The following is a 20,865-nucleotide window of genomic DNA, read 5'->3' on the forward strand; positions in this document are numbered from 1 at the left end:
ACAATAATAATAATAATTTTTACCTTTCAGCTACGGTTTCACTTCTTTTAGTGTTTTGCTACTATTCATCTCAGCTACTTTTAGCCCTAAGCTCTTTTTTGCTGCTTTAAATTAGCATTTAGCTAATTTTAATTTTGTTTCAGTAGCCTACTTTTAAATTTTAGCTTGTCTTAGGCTTTTCTATTTACCATTTAGCTATTTTAAAGTTTCGATAAAATTTTGCAACTTTTAACTTTTTAACCATTTTTAGCTAGTGTTTTTCTACTTTTAGTTAGTGTGTGTATTGTATTGCAACCTATAGCAAATGTTTTTGCAATTTAAACTGTTTTGCTACTTTTTATCTTTGATTAAATGTTGCTACTTTTATCTCTAAGCTGGCTTTTTGCTAATTTAATTTAGCCTTTTGTTACTCTTCACACTGGTCACCTCTTGTTTTCTTTTCAGTCCCAATCTTTCATATTTCCCATCACTGACAGCTGATCAGTCTGCTGACATAAGAAAAGCATGATGAAAATCCTGATTTTAAAGGAAGTTTTATTATTTTTTTATTTTCAAAGACTCACTTCCTCTTCCTCTATATCACGTTACACAAAAGAGCTCTTCTCATTATTGTGGCACCTTACTCACCCTGGTTGTTAATATTAGACATGAAGTGGAAAGATATGTTATTTGTGTAGCTCTGGCATTTTCCTGTAAAGTCATAAATGAAGATGAAAACTTTATTGAAAGGAAATTCTTATCTTTGATTGTAGTATCTTAGCTCACTTTGTTTCCTGTGACATGACAGTTCTAAGGTTTAACTTTTACCTACTTTTTGTTGTTGCGTCTGGGAGTGTGCGCTCTCTGAGGACCTCTAGTGGACATTTGAAGAACAACAGAGGGAAGTTTGATGACGGCAGGTAAGAACAGCTGGTGTGGCTCCACTCACAGTCACTCCGTGGCAGAAACGACGTGGCTCGCAGCTAATCCTACAGGAATAAAGAAAATGTAAATATTTTTTAATTTTATTTTATTTTTTACCCTAGGCTGTGGGTGGACTGAGCCGTGTGTCCGGACATGATGAAGGCTGCTTTTCTGCTTTAGTGCTTTTTAAAAACAAAGCCAGGATGAGCTCAGCAGGTAAGGTGACTTCTGTCTGTTGAAAATTATTTGTTTGTGAACGCAGTTAGCAGAATAGTCTGGAAATATCAACTACCTCTAGTGTCATTTATTATATTTGTAACAAAATCAGGACAGTTAAACACTAAAGAAGTCAGAAGAAGTGTTTGTTGCCAATATGGAAAAATACAATGCAGGGCAAGAAAAACAACATTTTCTTCTAATCCAAAAGGACTAAAAGCAACAAACCAGATAAGCTCTGTCACTTCCACATAGTGTTCAGGTTTTTCTGTAACCATGAAAGGATTTATTCACTGTCAGCTGTTCAGACTGTGGTCTGGTTGAACAGGGAAATATTTAAACCAACATCCTTTTCTGTCAGCAGGGTTAGTGTTTTGCCCTCCATAAAGTTTTAAGGACAGTAGTTCATCCAGATGTACCAGTTTGTATGTTATTCATAAACACTTTTTGCTTGCCTCCAACTCTGCTGTGATTTGCTCCTCTTCCCCCTGCTTGTTAACATGAACCAGCATTAATCAGATTTCTGTGCTGCTACCTGAAGTGGCAAACAAAAGCCATGTGATATTTAAATCCCAGGAATAAGCAGTTTAACATCAGGTTTTAGTGCATGAAAGCTAACTATTAATCGACCAAAACGAGCCAGTTTTCAGAAAACTGCATATGTTGGACCACAATGGAAATAAGCTTTATGCTTTATTGTGTTATCCATTTATGTTAATGTTACTGTATTCTATATGTAGTGCCATTTATATAATAAACTAAATGAATGAATGAATTCTACAAAGAAATACTAACTTTAAATTTATTAAAGTCTTGGGTTTGATTTGAATTAAAAGTTAAAGAAAAAAGAACGCTTGGTAAACATATGGTCTGTGGGCCAGAAGAGGCCCTTGGGCAAATCATTTAGGCCCTACACATTTTTACTATTTTTAAATCTGTTTTATATATTAAAACAACACAACAAAAACATAGTTTAGAATGCCTTCATACCAGTTTCCTATCTAAAGCACTGTTTATGATTTTAATTAAAACAGGCTTAAATTTTAGTTGTAGAGTTTCATAGAATAAATTCAAACTGACTGAATGTTGCAAAAAGCAAAAGCACCACTACATGTTGCTTTTGTTGAGTTTTTTTTTATAAAATTTTTGTTTAATAGATTATTTCTTTCTTGTAACAATGCTTCTTGGCAATAAATCTCATACTGTTAAAAAGTCGGTTACTTTAACTTTTAAAAGGTGCCACATTTTTAAGGAATATGCATTTGTGGGATGAGCAGTAGAGCGAAGTATGTGGGTTGACCACATGAACAACTAGCCAAGTTTTCTCTGCTCAACAGCTTATTTTGTTGTTGTTATTGACTCTTGTTTTGAGCTTCTGCTACCCACAGATGCTACCAGTCAGGTGCCTGGTATAAGATTTATTGCCTCAAAGCATTGTTACAATTAAATAATCTACCAAACACAAATTTCTTACTTTAATGAACTGTCAAAAATTTCAGTTCACATGTAAAGTGTTTAATAGCCTAAATAAATAATGTCATATTTCAACCATTTTTTCATTTTCACCTCATGATGCCACCTGTGGTAAAACTGCCTACACCCTCAGGTGGTCAAATCATTTGATTATACCCCTTTAAGAAAATGGCCTATGTCACGTGTCGAATTCAAGGCCTGTGGGTGACTTCTGTCTGACCTGCCAAGAGCAATAAAAATGAATTATCTTTAAAAATTTAATATGAAAATAGTTATTATATGAGGTAAACTTTAAATTTATAATTCAATGCAACAAAATAAAAACATTTAAAAGGTGAAAGATGGCAATACTCGTCTCAACAGTGAATTGAACACTCTTACTTTTAATAGTATTTCTTTATTTATTTCACATTTAATCAGTCATTCACATAATACTTCTCAGTGTTTATAAGAGGATGTGTTAAAACACTGTTTGTGCAGCTTAATACAAGACTGAGTATTGTTGACAAAGGCGATGTTTTCTAAAGAGACCCAAAATGGATCTTTGAGAAACTCAACAAATGAGAATGTCTTGAAGATCAACTCATTATTGTTCATACTATATTTTTACATTTATCTGTCTACTTCTATTTCCTTTCTGAGATCTGATGCTTTCAATGATGGGCGTGGGGGAGGTGGGGGGGGGGCTGTGGTGTAGTGGTAGAGCAGCGGCTTGGGACCAGAAAGTCACAGGCTTGACTCCCCGCCATGCCCACATGCCGTGGCATCCTTCAGCAAGTCACCCAACCCCAACTGCCCCCCAGGCTCTCACATAGCTGCCCACTGCTCCACTTGGGTGTTTCTCACTTGCAATGTGTCAAATGCAGATCACAAATTTCATCATCGCATGGAAACATGCATTGATGGCAAAGTACATTTCTAGCATGTTTTTAGTTACTTTACACAAAATCTCATGAACCTTCATTTATTTTATATACAGTTTTCTCCTGTACAGGTGTACACAAGCCACCGGTGGCCCCTAAACCAAAGCAGCTCCTCAGCCAGGGGATGGTGTCTTCCTCCTCATGCTCCAGAACAGATAACCCCTCACGCTTGGCTCCTGGCATGGGTCTACCAATGAAGGTCAAACCACCAGTAGCTCCTAAACCCTGCCTAAAACCCTCTGCTGCTGTGGAACCAAGATCACAGAGTTCAGAGAGGCTGCGAGAAAACTCTGATTCAGAGACCGTTCAGACCAACGGGCTTCTTAATATACAAAATGGAACTGAGCAGAGCAAGAAGACTAAGTGGGATTATATTATTCCTATTTGCCTGTGTAAGCAGGAGAACTGCACATGCAGCAGTAGCACAAAGTTTGAGCAGAAGGAGAAAAACTTTAAAACACCCAATGGAAAGACTGTTCCTTTCTCTCTTGGCAAACAGGATAACAGTCAAGGGAAACTGGGCAATGTTTGGTGCCAGGTGACAAATAATGCTTCAACAAATGGTTTTATTGTTCACCCTAAGTTCCAGGAGAGATTCACTGTCAGCGTAGACTCTGAGACCACCAGTCCTGAAAATACCTCTGAGCCATCGCTTCCTCACAGAACACAGAGTTTTTGTACTGATGCAGTACTTCAGGGTGTACCTGGAGGACGACGACAGAGTGATGACTTTGGCTCAAAGCAAACCAATGTTCTCCAAAATAAACTGGTCCCAGGACCTATTGTAAAGGCTCCACCTGTCCCTGTACCACGGAAACCCAAAGCATCTGTTCAGTCTCATCAGGAAACTGTGGAGGAGGAGGAGACCCCCGTCCAGGAAAAGAGGGAAATGAGCATCGTGTCATTGAACGGAAAGGGCAGCTCATCCCCGCCTGTTGAGGTACCCGATGGTGAAAACAGGCGACCAGTTTATCTGTCGGCAAGAAAAGCTTGTCCTCCGCCAGCCCCTATGCCCAGGAAAAAATCTCTGCCGTCTGACACTATACAAGAGCCCACCTCTTCTACACAGGAACCATCTGAGGATTGGCAGTGTCCGAGGATGCAAGATTTAAATACAAAGCCCTGTGAAATTCAGGAATCAACTAACAAAACGAATGAGGAAAGGCAGAAGAACGTGAGAGGTAACCTGGAGGACATTTCTCTCCATCCTTCTGGCACGGTGCTCAGTCAGACAGAACTGACTATGACTCCTGTTGTGACTCTTGCACCAGAAGAGAGTGAGACAGGTCAAGCATCTCAAAAGAAGCATCGTAGACACAGCATACTGTCTCTGATACAGCTCAATGAATCTGTTCAAGAGAAAGACGGGGATAAATCACAAAATATTAAGACGAGACAAGTCAGTGCTGTACACAGCGATAAACTGAAGGAGATAATGACAAGGGAGCTGCCTTCACCTCCGGTTGAGCCAACCACTGGAAGCTTCAAGCATTCTTGCTCCAGCTCGAAGAAGAAATCAACGTCCTTTTCTTCGACAGACTTCTTGTGTGCCGATGGACAAAAGGGAACCATACGGAAAATCCTGGATTTGAAGCTCTACAAGAAGAAGAAGACGGTGGAAAAAGGAGAAGCGAATCCGTACCACAAAGCTATTGATGGCAAAGAAAGTACTGACAAGAACCGCGACACGTATCAACCCTTCTCTGAACATTCCGGGGCCAAAGGTGTATTCTCCTCCCCGCTGACGGGGATCGAACAGAGCGTTGACGGAGATGAGTATACTGCCGTACACGAAGAGCCCGTCTATGACAATGTTTTCCTCTATGAGGAGATCTCAGACTATGAGAACGTGCTTGTGGGAAAGTTGAAGTCTTCTCCTCCACCGGCTTCCTACACAAAGCCCCGTCCGAGCCCGGTGTACGACCCTGAGAACATTTATGAAGATCAGGAGCCGTATTTTTCTCTGGTGAAAAACGCACATCTGATTCCACCACCCAGAGAGTTCGATGGGTAAGTCTTATTTTACACCTTAACTGTTTAATTAGGTCATGCTTCTCAGAAGAGTTCATCTAAAAAAAATTAAAAAAAATGGAGTATGACGCAGAGCAGCAGATTCCCTTTTAAGGAAGTGTGGTGACACACATTCTCACACTATCTTTCAGATTAATTGGCGACTGACTCAGTTACCTACACAAAGAGTTTAAATGAAACGACAAATTATTATTACAGGCATCTACCATAACATACAACCTTCTAGACAAGCAAAAGAGAAAAAGCCTGTAAGGTGCATGAGTTGGGTGTAGTTCCTTTTGTTTGACGAGGTGATTTCCACCTGTACAATGTAGTTCTGCATGTTTACTCTGAGACAAACAGCTCGCTGAATCAACGCCTTTTAAAGGAACAGTGTGTCCAAACTGTTGAGCAGTAACTGTTTAAATGAGAATTTGCTACATTAAGAAACAACCATCAATCAACTGTTGTTCTTTTATAAATAAAATGTGACTTATGTACCACTGATTTATTGATCGCTTTAAATGAACAAGTTAGGATCCACTGTCCATCTGAGTTTAATGTCTGCTGTTTGTTGGACATGTATTTTTGAGTAGTTTTCCTGACACCACAGACAGACTGTATTTTGGCCGATAAATTGTTGCTGTCCTGTTTGTATTGTTTAAACTTCAGTTTAAGCACTTTAGTTTTTGTCCTTTTTTAAACATCTAAAAAAAACCTAAAAAACCTAAAACTAAACACACTGAACAAGTCGGTAGGGAATGTAGAAAAGTGACTAATTTTGTTTGTTGTTTAAAAAATATTTTAACCCAGGGATGCCAGACAGGAAATGATGAAAATCACAGTGCCACTTTAAAATGATCCTATTTTTGATTTGACCCAAACTATTGTAGAGTGTGCTTTTTCAGCCAATGAGTGGGGGGTGGGGGGGTAATAATAATAATAATAATAATAATTTTATTTGAAAAGCGCCTTTCAGGACACCCAAGGACACTTACAGCCTTAGACACATCATAACAGAATGTGTGAAAATACAGAGACAAGCAGGCATGAGTTACAGAGAATTGTTTATAAATGAAGTTAAGATGGAAGGTTAAGGTGAGGTGTTGTGATTGGAAAACGTGCAAAGGGAGGAGGGAAGTTGTACGCCTGATGAATACAATTACTATTAAAAATGCACCAAGTAGTTCTCAAACGGGCAACGGTCACAGTTAAATGCAGAAGCATTTGTAAACATGAAAAAGTACAAAAGACGTCTTGCTGTTTTGACCTTTCCGGAGGGTGGTGTTGTGCTATCAGACAACCTTTGGGTTTTATGTTATAGAAACAAGATGCATCTTTGGCACAGTCTTATCTCATTTAAAATCATTTTAAGTTAAAGCTAAAGATGTATTTTACACTGTCATGGTAAATAGTATTATTTATAGTCAAATTGCTTTTTCCTGACCAGTTGGTCCAGTGTTAGTAACATTTATTACCATTTATGTTAAATGTTCCACTTTTTTCTAACTGTGTAAAGGCTTTCTCTCATAACCTTATAACAGATATAAATTAGTCTCAAAACTCCATTAAACTTAAACTTTTCAATGATAAATGTATAGAAATCCCTCGGCTTGGATTTTCTTGTCTCATGCATTTCAACATCATCTCTCTACAGGCTTGTTTTTACATAATGTGCTGAGGCGAGTGTTGTATTTGAAACGTCATCTCCAAGTGCAATTTGCAAAAATACATAATTTTATTCATCGGAGTTGGTGCTAAAGTGCACATTAAACTTCCATCAGTTCTAGATTTAATAATTTTATTTAATGTTCTCAGGAACAAATCGGTCTACAGGGTGTTCTCAGTGAATTCATGTATTCTCTCAACAGTAATTCATTTGATGAGGAGGTGGCCGTCCAAAATGACACCTTCTCCGGGGACGACACATCCAACACCTCGGATGAGGATGAAGATGACAGCAGTTCTGTATCGAGTAAAAATGACCCTGAGCACCCAGAACAAGGCATGGTAAGGAGCATTTGTTATTAACCTTAACATGCATTTATTTGCTACAAATTATTGTTGTTGTTACTATTACTATTACTTTCTTCCTCAGGATTTTTTTTTCAAATCATCTTACTGTATTTGTTTTCTATGAAAAATTGTTGCTTGTTATTGATAATGTGCACTGGTTGATAGACTCTGGATATATTTTAATGTACTGTCAGTAGTTCAGTCTTATGCATAAGAATTTACATTTAACACATGATCAGTGTATGTTGTTGTTGCTTCTTTCTTAGATGCAGAGTGAAACAAAGAAAAGCAATATCCAATACATCGCTACAGAAATCATGAGTTCAGAGAGTGTGTAAGTAATTTTTGTTGTTCTTTTCAAAATAAAATGTGACTTCTGTATTGAGACATGCAAAATACTAAACAAAACAAAAGCAAAAAAACTACACAACATTTAATTTTAGAAATACCTGTGGATTTTTGGTTCACAGTGCAATAGTACCCTGAGAAATTAACAACCCAACAAAAAAAGCACAAAGATGAAACTGAAAAACTATGTGAAACTGAAGAAATAAATAATTCTTAACATGGTCATTTTAACTTTACGGTATTTTCTCCTTCATGTAGGTTTGTTGATGTCCTGAAGCTTCTTCATGTTGTAAGTAACCACACATGTCATCTTTTAGGTGGTTTTTGGTTCATTAAAAAAACAAATTGTGTTTGCTGTGACAAAAACAAAGGCAGATAATACTCAGTTTAATTTATTTTTTATTTTTTTGAGTGTTGGTCTGCAGCCTGAGCTCAGTCTTCATATGTATTTAATTATCCTGGAGTTGGGGGCACACCCTGAGCAGAATAACTCCCCTCAGTTCACATTCTTCAGGGTTTTCCCCAGACCATCATGCAGATCGATCTTACAGAAACACTCCAGCTTCACAGATAAATTTGCTTTGTCTCTTAGTCACAGTTTTGAAGAACTCAATCTGTAACTAATCAGTCGCCTCAAGATTCTGGTTTCTTTGCTGCACAAACAAAGCATGTTTGTGACAAATCACATTAAATGGAATGTAGATGTTTGTTTGTTGAAAGACTAGTTAGTCCAGACTTTAATGGTGATCTTTGTTTTGCAGCTACCGGTTATGTTGTTCTTCTTTTCGGTTTTTTCAGTAATCAAACTGTGGTTTGGTGTAGTTATGTTTCCAATGGTATTTTATTACAAAGCTACAGGGATAGTTTATATTGGCCAAAGGACAATAAAAGCTTAACCCCTAATTTACATTGCTTGCGTTCCATCTCCGCTCCGCTCTGGTCCGACCTCCGCAGCAAATACACAACCATTATAATCAATGAGAGTGTTTACACTGGCGGCGCAGGGCGGCAGTGAGCGGATGGCGATCCGTCAAAATTAGAACAGATCCTATTTTTGCCGGATGCCGGAGCAGCGCCGGAGTCAATTTTTAAAGATTACGTCGCACCAGCAGGAAAAGAAACGAGCATAACATCCGTATTTTTAAAATAAGGCACTTTTAGGCGGGATAATTTGTTGGAAAAATGTCGAAATTGCGGCTATATCAACAAATAGATGGATAAATTTCTACACAAATACTGTCAGAATGTATCGTTCTGTTTGGGAAGCAGATGGAAACATGTAGCATGAAGCATACTGTATGTGTGGACACACGATACACGTGGATTTTATTTTGAAATCAGAAGTTTTAGAAAGACGACAGCGATAAAGTTTCAACATAGAAACCAAAAGCCTTTATATCGTTTTCAGCTGTGTTTGGAGTTCGTCTTTCACAGAATTAATTATTTTTTGCTATGACTTCCACATTTATCACTGAATTTATCGCACAATCTCCTTCCTACACGTCTGTCGGACCGGACTGGAGCGGAGGTAGTGTAAACTGGACTTGAAACACACAGGTGCGACCTGCGCACCGCAGTGGAGACGCATGTAGTATAAATCCAGGGTAAGGCAAAACAAAAACTTTGCACCTGCTCTATTAAGATTCCAAATAATGAGTGCTAACTTGCATGTGCAAACTAAAACACTGCATGTATTATTAGTGGGTACTGTATGTTGCATGTGATCTTCCGGCCCAGCAATGATAAAATTATAACAGGTGCAAAAGTGGTGAGGACCACCCTGTTGAGGTAAGGATTTTGCAGGTGTCACCAAGGAAAGTTTGGTAATTAAGTAAGCAAAGTTTATTTATATAGCACCTTTCATTGATGTAAAATCACAAAGTGCTTCACAATAAAAGCAAGAAAAAGGTAAAATAAATTTAAAACATCACAAAAACATTACATTCGTATAAAAGTACAAGTAAAAAAATAAATAAGAAAAGCAGAGTGTCTGTAAAAGAAAAATGAAGTTAACTCATGGAGTTAGTGGTCTGGGTAGAGGAGACAAATGATCCAGATGCAAGAAAACAGTGTTTCCGGGACTTTTTCCAAAGGAGAGATGACATGGCTTCCATCTGAGACTGACTAAAAATGCTCTTAGTTTCTCCATCAGCCCAAAAATGACATTGTTGGATGTCTCTACTATTTTTATTTCTGACAAACTGACAACTACTTTCAGGTTGGATAAATCAAATAGCAGGTTCTAAATAATTACATTTGTACATCCTCCTTCCAGTGTTTTACTCCTTCTGATAATTATCATATATTCTGAAGGCTAACACTTTAAATAGATTGCATCTATTTTTGTCATTAAACAGATGCAATCCTTGGCGCACAGTTAGTACATCACCTTTGCACACGCTATCGAGTTTGCATGTGTTTTATACATACTAACCTTTAATAAATCAGGCCAAAAGCTTTGAACACTTTAATAACTGTGTGCTCTTAGACAGCAGTTAACCTTCATGCAAGCTCATGTTTTTCAACTTAATGCTAGCTTTAGTGTTGTAACTCACTCATTGTAATGGTGTCAAAATGTAAATTGTGAAACTTACAGTTAATGGAGAAACTAAAATGATAAATGTATAAAAAGGCCATTATATTTGCTTTATAATGTGCCAACTCTATAAAGATCCAGTATTTGAAAAAAATGCATTTAGCCCTTTATATTTTTTGATGGTGATTTAGCAATAGTTGTATAGGATTTACCCGTTTTCATGAAGCACAGTTGTAAACCCCTGCCATGACTTTGACACTGCATTATCTGCAGCTGATGACTGCAAGCACAGAGAGGAACAAGCACTAAAAACAAACATATAAATCACCAGTCACGTCTGCTTTGTTAATCTGAACAGGAGTTTCATTTATATATGTATGCATGTTCGAGTTTTAATTCTACAAAAAACAAAATTGAGTTCTGTCAAACAAGCAGATGTTTTGAGAGAAAGAGGTCAGGAAATTGGAGCACATAAAGGTTGAGTCATGGGTGGTGACTCGTCTCTGTGGAGAACGAACAGCAAGTGTTTGAGTCCCTGCAGAATGTGTAGGAAGAGTCTGAAATAATGAACAATTATTTTCATAGCTCTGAGCAACGTCAGTGATTTTATACTAGTTTCTTTTCTGCAGATGAGCACCAAGGTTTACACAAGCAGATATACTTATGATACATATTTATTTAATTTTTTTAGTTCAGACACTTTAATAAACTTTGTTCTGTATACGTTGGGTGTGAGGTTTCCACAGTGTAAACTACAGACTACTTTTACTTTAGTGAAAAGCAAACATAAGGAAGTCAACAAAACTGAATTCTTCAGCCCTTTTGTCAGTCTCGAACACTGCGCGTTCATCAGATTCTGCAAAAACAATTTACTCCCTGCCAACAGTCATGTCTGCATCATCCTTTTTTTTTTATCTCGCAAAACAAATATATTTGTAAAAATCTTCTGCCACGTTGTTTTCCACAAAACTTGCCAGCTATTGTGGCAGGAAATGTTCACAGATGTTGACCACAGGAGCTCTTTATTGTCTGCGAGTTGCTTTATTTGCCACGTATCCCCCCCCATAAACCACCAATAAAAACTCCACATCATCAGAATCAGACACCTAAACTGTGCCCTCAGGCTTCACGTGTTCCTGTCTTAGTCCTGATTCACAATTTTTGGGGAATTTAAGATTGTTTAATGCGAGTCAGCTGCATGTGTTGGTCATGGGGCAAAAAAGTTCCTCTTTCTTCATCTTGTCTACTCAGATATCTTTAGTCCTAAATAATAATAGGTTTTGTTCCATGCTATGCTACAGTTGTCAAACCTGTGCTAGTATTTTTCCAACCTGAAGAAAACCACAATAATTAACTGCAGGGTTTGACATACTTTAGCTTATAATTGCGTGTGTGTGTGTGTGTGTGTGTGTGTGTGTGTGTGTGTGTGTGTGTGTGNGTGTGTGTGTGTGTGTGTGTGTGTGTGTGTGTGTGTGTGTATCATTTCCGACACTTGATGTTATTTTTATATTTTGTTTTGACCTGCAGGATTTCCGAGAATCTGTGAACAAGGCTTCTGTTCAGAGTGGAAAGCCGGTGATTGAGGATCATCTTCTCAACCAGATCTTGTACTACCTGCCACAGCTTTATGTGCTCAACCAAAACCTGTTCAAAGAGCTGGAGCAGAGAGTGGCTCAATGGTATAATTTTTATTTTATTTTTTAAGTGCATTTTTAACAAAAACATTAGCAACGTTAGCGGTGGCTTTTGTCTCAGGATGATGGCATCCTAACAAGATACTTGAATTTCAACATTTAGCCATAACATTTAAGATTTAGCTTTTCACGTTTAGATGTACAGTCGGTTCTCTATGTCACTAGTTGTATAACCTTTCTGAGTTTGCCCTTTTTTAATTGGACTTTTAATATCTGAGCATCAGTTCCAACCCCTTTTTTAACTTTAATTCTGGAAATTTTAGCATAAAGTTCAAAACTTCATGCAGCTCGGCTTTTGCGCCTCGTTATTTTCTGCACAGGGATGAGCATTCCCAGGTTGCTGACATTTTCCTGAAGAACGGGCCCTTTTTAAAGATGTACTCCACCTACATTCGTGAGTTTGACAAGAATGTGGCTCTGCTGGAAGATCAGAGCAAGAAGAACGCTGCGTTTGGAGCGGTAGTCAAAGAATTTGAGGTAATGCTGCCTCACGGGTTTTCTCTTTGTAAAGAGGCGTGTTTATGTTTCATTGTTTTAAATGGCAGCACTAGGCTGTATGTTAGCTACTAAAATTTAACCTTTTGTCATATTTTGTGTTTTTTAGGCGAGTCCACGCTGCGCCAACTTGGCTCTGAAACATTACCTACTGAAGCCGGTTCAGAGAATTCCTCAGTATCAGCTGCTCCTCACAGGTACCTCTAGGTGCAGCTCAAAAAAATTTAAACATTGTGAAAGTTTTTTTTGAGTCAGTTCAGAGAATGAAACTCATATTTCACATATATTCATTATACATAATGAAATGTTTCAAGCCTTTATTTTTCATGCTTCTTTCTGTTGACGCTGACTTCTTTTTCAAGCAGGACTTAGCTCCTGCCCTCATCGTCAAAGATGCCATGTAATGTTTAAATTTTCTGAGACGCAAAATTTAGTTTTTTTTATAAGTTTTAAACCATAATCAGTCTTGTATAAAGTACTTCAAAGTGATACTTGAGTAAAAGTACAAGTACCTTGCTGTAAAATTACTTTAAGTTTTATATAAAAACTTTTATGTAAAAATTACATACCGGTAAGTTATTATTCCTCTCTCTTTTCCTCTTTATATAACTAACAAAAAATAAATAAATAAATCACTGATGATGAAGAAATTAAGAAACTAAACTTAAGTTCTTTTTTTCTACTGAAGTGGAAAAAAAGGGAAAAAATTACATAAAAGTTAATCCTCTTTAAGAATATTACTTGAGTAAAAGTCCTAGAATATCTGGTATTTATTGTACTTACGTATCAAAAGTACATTTTACATACAAAATGTACGGGTACTTAAATTTTAAAAGTAAACTATATAGCATAGGATAGTTTAGTTTATTTTTTCAGCAATGATAAGTCAGAATGAAAACAAGCTGAAATGAAATGGATTAATAACTTTCTACTTCTTACAGTTTTTTTAATGTAAGAAGTAGAAATAAAACATCAGCTGAAAAATAAGTACTCAAGTATAGATGACCAAAGTTTCTTCTTGAGTATTTTTACTTTGCTACTTTTTACCTCTGCCCGTAATCATCCAAATGACAAGAAATAAAGGCTTGAAATATTTCACTCTGGAATGAATCTTTTTCACTATAATCTAATTTTTGAAATGCAAGTGTATAATATTTTCATGGTATTTTCATTTCATATTAATCTTTACCTAAGTCAAAAGTCGTGTTATTTTAGATCTTGTTACAGACTTCTAAACAGTGTTTGTCTGACAAAACTTTTAGACTTCATCATTCTGCCAGAAACAGCTTTGAGTTGTTGACCTGCCTCCTGAATCCTCATAATAAGATGTAAAGTGTTGCCCAAACCTGATTTGGTGACATAACAGAAGCTTTAATATGAACACACTTAGTGTTTTGTGTACTGAATGAATTGTCCTACAGTACCTAAATGTGAGCAATGTTTCCCACGTTACTGTTGTATGTTTACATTTTGTTAGAACCTTTTTTTATCCAGGATTTTATTTCCTAATCACTCCTGGAATTTACTAGAAAAACAAAGATTTCTGTTTTTGATTGATCGAAATCTGAAATGTTTCGTTTCAGACTACTTAAAGAATTTGTCTGAAGACTCGAACGACTACAAAGACACCAAAGGTAACTCAGCTGTTGTTTTTAAGTTGTACCACACTGCTTCAGTGTGATTAAAACAGAATGAATTAAAACTCATTTGTGAATCCATTCAGCTGCCCTTGCTTTAGTTAAAGAGGTGGCTAATCATGCCAATGACATCATAAAACACGGGGTGAGAGCAAAATTAAAAACTTTTAAGACTATTTCTTTTGGATAAAATGTTGATATGTATTGCTGATTTCTTATTTTTTTTCTTTTTTCCTCTCAGGATAACTTCCAGAAACTGATGCAGGTGCAGTGTTCTTTGACTGGCAACCATGAGATAGTCCAGCCTGGACGGGTACGGCTACAAAGATTTAATTTTAGATTTAATCTAAAAGGAGACTTGCTGTATATCCCAACAGACATGTTAACCGTTTAAAAAGTTTGTTATTGTTATTGTTCAAGAATCAAAGCATCTAAATCTTTTCATGTATTGAAACCTTCTGAAATTTTCTGCTTGTAATAAACAGCTTTTGTTTTTGTGCTCCAGATCTTCCTCAAAGAGGGCTTCCTAACGAAGAGGTCCAGGAAGGTCATGCAGCCCAGGATGTTCTTCTTGGTACAGTACTCGACAGTCACTTTCTTCTCTTTTTATTACTTGCTTTTGGAATGCGTGGATAATGAAATTGGCATTCCTAAAAAGATATGCCAAAGTTTTGGTAAAAAAAAAAATTAATTCTTGCATCACATATGAACACACATTGCCATGGAAATTGGGTGATTACATAATAATATTCTCTTCATAATCTGTATTATCCAGCTGCACTCAGTCCAAATACTGTTGAACATTCTGCGCACATTTTTATTAAAACTCAAGAGCTTAAACTGTGGTCAGTTCAAAACTTAAAGGTTTTCTAGTCTCTGAATTTGTCATAAAGCCTGAAATTACTGCTGGAGACTAGTCAGTGATTCAAAATAGAACTGAGAGAAAATACACGAGTTTACTGTTGCAGTCTCACTGAACTCTGAAGGCCTCCACACTGCTGATATCAGCTCTACAATATTTTAATTTGTGTTTTTTAGGTATTTATTATTATTTTTATTTAAAAACGAGGGAGGGCTTACCCCCGTTATCCCAATTATACCAGCTGTCTCTGCAGCTCAGTGAGATACCACCTTCAGTCATGTTGAATAGTTAGGCCAGGTGGGCTGCAACTGTTCAAAACTAGTCTGTAGATTGCAGACAAAAATGTCTCAATGTTCTGAATTTATTCTCTATAAATTCTATTGCTGTACTTTGTCAGCTGTATGGCAGCTCTCCTGGGACAAAAAACTACTGTGGCTACAGCCCTGAATGTCCAGATCTCAGTTCTGTCCATTTTTTCAGTGGATGGTTACCATCGTCTCTACAACACAGTGCAGCATTCATTCCACCAAAATGCACCAATGAGCCCCAAAGGTTCTTACCAGCTGTCATCAACCTCTATAATCAGTGTTACACATAAGCGGTGCACAGCATGCGCATGCGCGATCAAGAAAGAAAATGCGCACCAGATGGAATGTCATAATGCTCCCATGTGTACCTAAGATTGTACCCGAGATTGTGAAAACAACAGCTAGCAGGGTCGCAAATGTGACCTGATTTCTTAAAAACAAACAAACAAACAAAACAAAAAAATCCAGCCTCACTGGTGTGACTGGATCGGTGTTCTGTCAGAGGAGGGCAGTGGGGCCCTGATGAAACACAGTGGTTCCCAAACTTTTTATCTTCTGACCCACAAAATATCCATGGCAAAAACTTGTGACCCCAAATATTACTGGTCTGAGTACACAAACTTTGTTAATAACCCTAAAAACACAGGCTTTTTGACAATCTAAACAGCTTGTACACAAATAAATACTTATTTTTACTTATTTTGTGTTTTTGTAATAACTGTAGGGAAAATATTACATCAGCAATTATTTTATTACCCTTTAAATTGATTTCTGGAGATTATCCAAGGTGCTYCRTGACCCATAATTGGGTCCCAAGCCCAACTTTGGGAACCAAAGTGCAGTGGTTCCCAAAATTTTCAGCTTTTGACCCACAAAATAACAGTAGCAGAGACCTGTGCCTTCAACTATTTTTGATGATAAATATTTGTATCAGGTCAACTAAACATGGGCATAGTAACAATATTTTTCATACCACATTTATCATTTTAAATACACTAACCTCACTCCTTTGTAACAACTAAGGCAAAAATGTAATTAATTCAGAAAAACTTTTCAGGGCCCCACCTTGATGTTTCGGGACCCCACTTTGGGTCCCAACCCCAACTTTGGGAAACACTGATGTAACATTCAGACCTAAAATACCATAAAAAAGAACAAATGTGTCAAACGGAATGTGGGCGTTCCGGTGGATGTTAACAGGTTGCTTTCAACGAATCAGGCGAACTCCAGAGCTGTTTTATCCAATCAGAGCAGAGCAGGGCGGGACTTTCAGTGAGAGCAGTTTTCAGCAGACAGTGGAAGCAGCAACTGCAGCAATCAGTCCTGACATCTCCTCCTGCACTTTGCTCCTGAACTACCAGAGACTTTGGTCTTTAAAACCTAACTTTATATTAAATATATGTTCAGAGCATTGTTATCGAACAGATCTGTCCAACTTTGTGTCAGTGAAACTCTGTCTTCCTGAGAGACGGGAACGCGCTGTGAGTCTTTCTGTGTTCCAAGTTCCTCTAAACCATATTACCTCTAACAGAAGAACATTTATTTGCCCCATATCAAAGCAAAGATGAGTCTGTTTAACGTCACCCCCCTTTCCAAATAATGAATAAAAATAAAAACGTGCCATATTCTGTGAATGAGTTATATTAATTTATCAGAAAGATCCACAAATTTCATTTTTTTACAATTTTATGATGAGAACAATGTTCTTGATGTGCTAAACATGGTCATATTTAGAATCATCTGGGATTAATGTAATTCAATAAATGATAAAATACAAAGAATAAATAATTTTAAATGATTAAATGAGCTGAAACCATCTACATATAATATTTTTGAATAAAATAGTCTTTTAAAAAAGAAATCAGTCTAATAAATAAAAAATTAGTTCTGTGCAAAAGACAGATACTTGCTGCTTGGTCTGGAGAGTGTGGAAAGTTGGTTTAAACAAGGCTAAAGATCTAGAAGGCCAAACTACAGGAGCTGTACATCTCAGGGTCATGTGTAATCTAACAGAAATTTAAACATGAAATGTTCAATTTGAGACGACATATGTCCGTGGGTCAGCCCATTGGCCACTTGGGTAGTTTATAAAATGTATGCAGAGTAAAAAAATTAAAATCAAATAAAAAACTCTGATTTGGCATGATGTCCCAAGACATTGCCAGCTGATATAAGGCGTCATAAAACAGAACAGGGCGATAATAAATGCTCTGACACCTCTCTAGATAAATGTGTTAAATGAGTTAAGGAAAATATGAGCACCAAACAACAACCCCAGGTTCTCCCCTGAGAACCAGACCAAAAATTTTATGTGCAACCCTGACTATAACTCATCCCTAAACATGTGAAAATCTCAGGTCATCTGTCACATTATTCCATCTGTGCTTTTTACTTTATCTAGAATACTTTACTCAAAAGTGAAATATCCCTAAACCTAATCTCTTCTTGTATCATCTTATAACATCTTTATGGGACCTTTTTCTTCTAACCCAAGGAGTTTATATAGAGCAGCTGGAGTGCGACGGTGTTATTGGCTGGTGAAGCTAACACAAAACGATCAAGAGTCTGGATTTCCCATTACTGTACATGTTGACAACAGAGCAGGAAAAAGGACTAACGATGTAGAAATCATTAAAACTATTAATAATAAAATTAATCCAATTATTATTAATATTTTACAGTTTATATAATCTATCTGTTTTAAATAATGTCAGAAAAGCTGTCTGTGTTATGGATTTATTAACAGAAGATAAACAGGAAAACGTCTCATTTCACAACACAACTCAGCAGATTTGATCTTATTTAGCTCAATGTGATCTGAGCAGAACATAATGTAACAGTTTAAAATTAAAACAATCTTATAAAGTTGATGTAATCACTTATTTATTGAACTGGTTAACAGATGTTAGCTTGTGGAGCAAATATACAGAGTTTAGCACTGTTGAGTCATGCTACAATTTAACACAAACTATTAAATATTACAGCTGATTTGTCCTCTGATTAATATTTAGACCTACAGAGTGTAAAATATTATTATAAATGTGAGTATTTTTAGGTTTCTGTCAGTGGAACCTGACTTGTTGAGAAGATGTTAGCTAATAGAGACAAGTTTCATCCTATAACCAGAGAACATTTTCTAACTGTTGACTGGTATATATAAATATTATTTTTTATGACAGTGAGAAGAAATAATAAATATACTTTATTACTAGCTGAAGTAATCATTTTTCAACTAGCTAAAGTCTAAGTTACAGGCTGACTTCAGGTCTGGTTTAGATCATTGTTATTTATAAATTATATACTGTATTTAAATTTGCTGTTTTACATGATTGTTGAATGAAATTAACATAATTATTAATTTATTGTAAAAACAAGACTGATAATCTGTGAAACAGATCCAGTTCAGCTGCTGTTTATCTATTAGTTTCTATGGAGGCAGTGAGCTGTTGGCCTGTTTGGTCTGTTTCTGCTCCTCCATTCTGTCACAGACGCTACCAGTGGACGGGATGAGCGGGGCTCAGTCTAGTGATCTTATTTAAGTCTATGGTCTAACCATACTTTTAATATTTTTGGTCTATTTGATTTATTTTATAGTTTATATTTTTTAATAAGTGTGTTTATTTTGAGTGTTTCTGCTTTATTTTTGTTCTAGTGTGTTTATCTTTTATTCTCTAACAGTTTTACTTGACCAGTTGCAGCTGTAATAACTGTAGTTTTCCTCTGGGATCAATGAAGTATTCTGATTCTGAACTGGGCAGAGGTGGGCAACAAAACAGTGTACACAGCCAAAGCAGTTTTGCAAGCCAAACACATAAAAATACATCATTAACATACAAACAAAAATACAAATTGACTTTGTGACGTGGCCACTCAGCTCGGTGGTCGCCTGTTTGAAACCACTCAGAGTTCAGTGAGACTGCATCTGAAATTTGACCCATTTTGCATCAACAAATAGTGGAATATGGTCACGGTCCAATGAGATGTAACCTTTAGGCCAAGTTCAGTTTGCTTTATCAGAATTTGGTGTTTTTTTTTCTTTCTTCTCCTTTTGATTGTATTCATATATAACTATGCTTCCTTATTTATTTTTTTGTCTTTTAGTTTAATGATGCGTTGCTTTACGCCATTCCTGTACAGTCAGGACAGTTCAAGCTTAAGAACATGTTGTCACTGTCTGGGATGAGGGTGAGACGTTCTTTTACTTCCTTGTGCTTTTCACAGAGCCGTGCTCATTATTTTCTATCAAGCATCCATGTTTATAATGAAAATAATTGCAGGTTAGCAAACCAAGTCTAGAGGCTTATCAGAATGAGCTGAACATCGAGAGCGTGGAGCGCTCTTTCATTCTCTCTGCGAGGTATTTTAAATAAAAAGTCTAGTTTTTATCACATTAACTCACTTCAGAAGGACGTGACGTGTTTGTTGCTGCTTTTCTCCTGCAGTTCATCCACAGAGCGAGACGAGTGGCTTGAAACCATTTCCACAGCGATCATGGAATACACCAAGAAGAAAATTAGCTTTATAGCTGTCAGTCCAAATGAGGTAAAACATTTTTTCCAAGACTTTTTGAGTTTTATGTGTGTGTGTTTGTATAAGGATATTTCAAAGTTAATGGTATGAGCACCTTTCTGTTTTCTTGCTTTAAGGTACAAATGGTTAACATCAATGACGGTGCTCCTCTGGGATCCAAAGCCCCCATTTGGATCCCTGACCTGCGGACCACCATGTGTATGATCTGCACCAGTGAGTTCACCCTGACGTGGAGGAGACATCATTGTCGTGCGTGTGGAAAGGTGCGAGGACTAATGGAAACGAATCAGATTTGGAAATTGCCATGCCCATCAGGAGCAGACTGTAGACCAACTCATATCTGCTCCAAAGAGAAATACTGAAAGCCACCATTTATGGCTGATTTGTACTTCTATTCTCATGTCTTGCATGACAGAAATAGCGTAATTTCGTCTGATATCTCCCGCTGACACAATGTCTTGTACATGGGCCCAGTCAGAACTCTGGCCTACAGACCTATGCGGTTTGTATTGTCTGATTGGTCAGGATTTTGTGGGTGTTTATGCAGAGCAGCTCCTCCTGCATGTCTAAAAATGGTCCCAGAAGCCAGTTAAATTAGCAAAATAGAACGTATTACCAACAGTGATATCTTCTTTCCATCTCCGCAGTTAACAGCAAAATATACAAGTTTTCCTTCTCTAACTCCTCACCCAAAACATGAGCCTCTCTTCAAATTTCTGACCCATCGTTGCGTGGAAAAACCCCAATCTATCCTGCTGTCACTGTTGTTGTTTTTATGCTTAGCTACAGTGGTTTGCAAAAGTATTCATACCCCTTSAACTTTTCCATATTTTGTCACATTACAACCACAAACATAAATATATTTCACTGGAATTTAATGTGAAAGACCAACACAAAGTGGTATACAATTGTGA

The 20,865-nt window shown here is 37.0% G+C and overlaps 1 protein-coding gene across 2 annotated transcripts in view; it reads left to right on the forward strand.

Moving 5' to 3' along the window:
* The first annotated feature begins 914 nt into the window (after nucleotides 1–914).
* Nucleotides 915–20,865, forward strand: part of LOC106523647 (FYVE, RhoGEF and PH domain-containing protein 6) — a 26,662-nt gene continuing 6,711 nt past the window's right edge. The window contains exons 1-16 of one of the 2 annotated variants that reach the window (XM_014017141.1): nucleotides 915–1,119; nucleotides 3,572–5,525; nucleotides 7,397–7,535; nucleotides 7,808–7,875; nucleotides 8,148–8,178; nucleotides 11,953–12,104; nucleotides 12,440–12,596; nucleotides 12,724–12,811; nucleotides 14,198–14,248; nucleotides 14,338–14,396; nucleotides 14,493–14,564; nucleotides 14,757–14,825; nucleotides 19,523–19,606; nucleotides 19,699–19,778; nucleotides 19,864–19,963; nucleotides 20,068–20,214. In XM_014017141.1, coding sequence (XP_013872595.1) covers nucleotides 1,107–1,119; nucleotides 3,572–5,525; nucleotides 7,397–7,535; nucleotides 7,808–7,875; nucleotides 8,148–8,178; nucleotides 11,953–12,104; nucleotides 12,440–12,596; nucleotides 12,724–12,811; nucleotides 14,198–14,248; nucleotides 14,338–14,396; nucleotides 14,493–14,564; nucleotides 14,757–14,825; nucleotides 19,523–19,606; nucleotides 19,699–19,778; nucleotides 19,864–19,963; nucleotides 20,068–20,214 — 3,264 coding nt within the window. In that variant the 5' untranslated portion in view covers nucleotides 915–1,106. The remainder of the gene's footprint in view (nucleotides 1,120–3,571; nucleotides 5,526–7,396; nucleotides 7,536–7,807; nucleotides 7,876–8,147; nucleotides 8,179–11,952; nucleotides 12,105–12,439; nucleotides 12,597–12,723; nucleotides 12,812–14,197; nucleotides 14,249–14,337; nucleotides 14,397–14,492; nucleotides 14,565–14,756; nucleotides 14,826–19,522; nucleotides 19,607–19,698; nucleotides 19,779–19,863; nucleotides 19,964–20,067; nucleotides 20,215–20,865) is intronic. The other variant, XM_014017142.1, reaches the window with a different exon arrangement.

Source organism: Austrofundulus limnaeus, unplaced genomic scaffold, assembly GCF_001266775.1.
Source record: "Austrofundulus limnaeus strain Quisiro unplaced genomic scaffold, Austrofundulus_limnaeus-1.0 Scaffold162, whole genome shotgun sequence".
Lineage (NCBI taxonomy): Eukaryota > Metazoa > Chordata > Actinopteri > Cyprinodontiformes > Rivulidae > Austrofundulus > Austrofundulus limnaeus.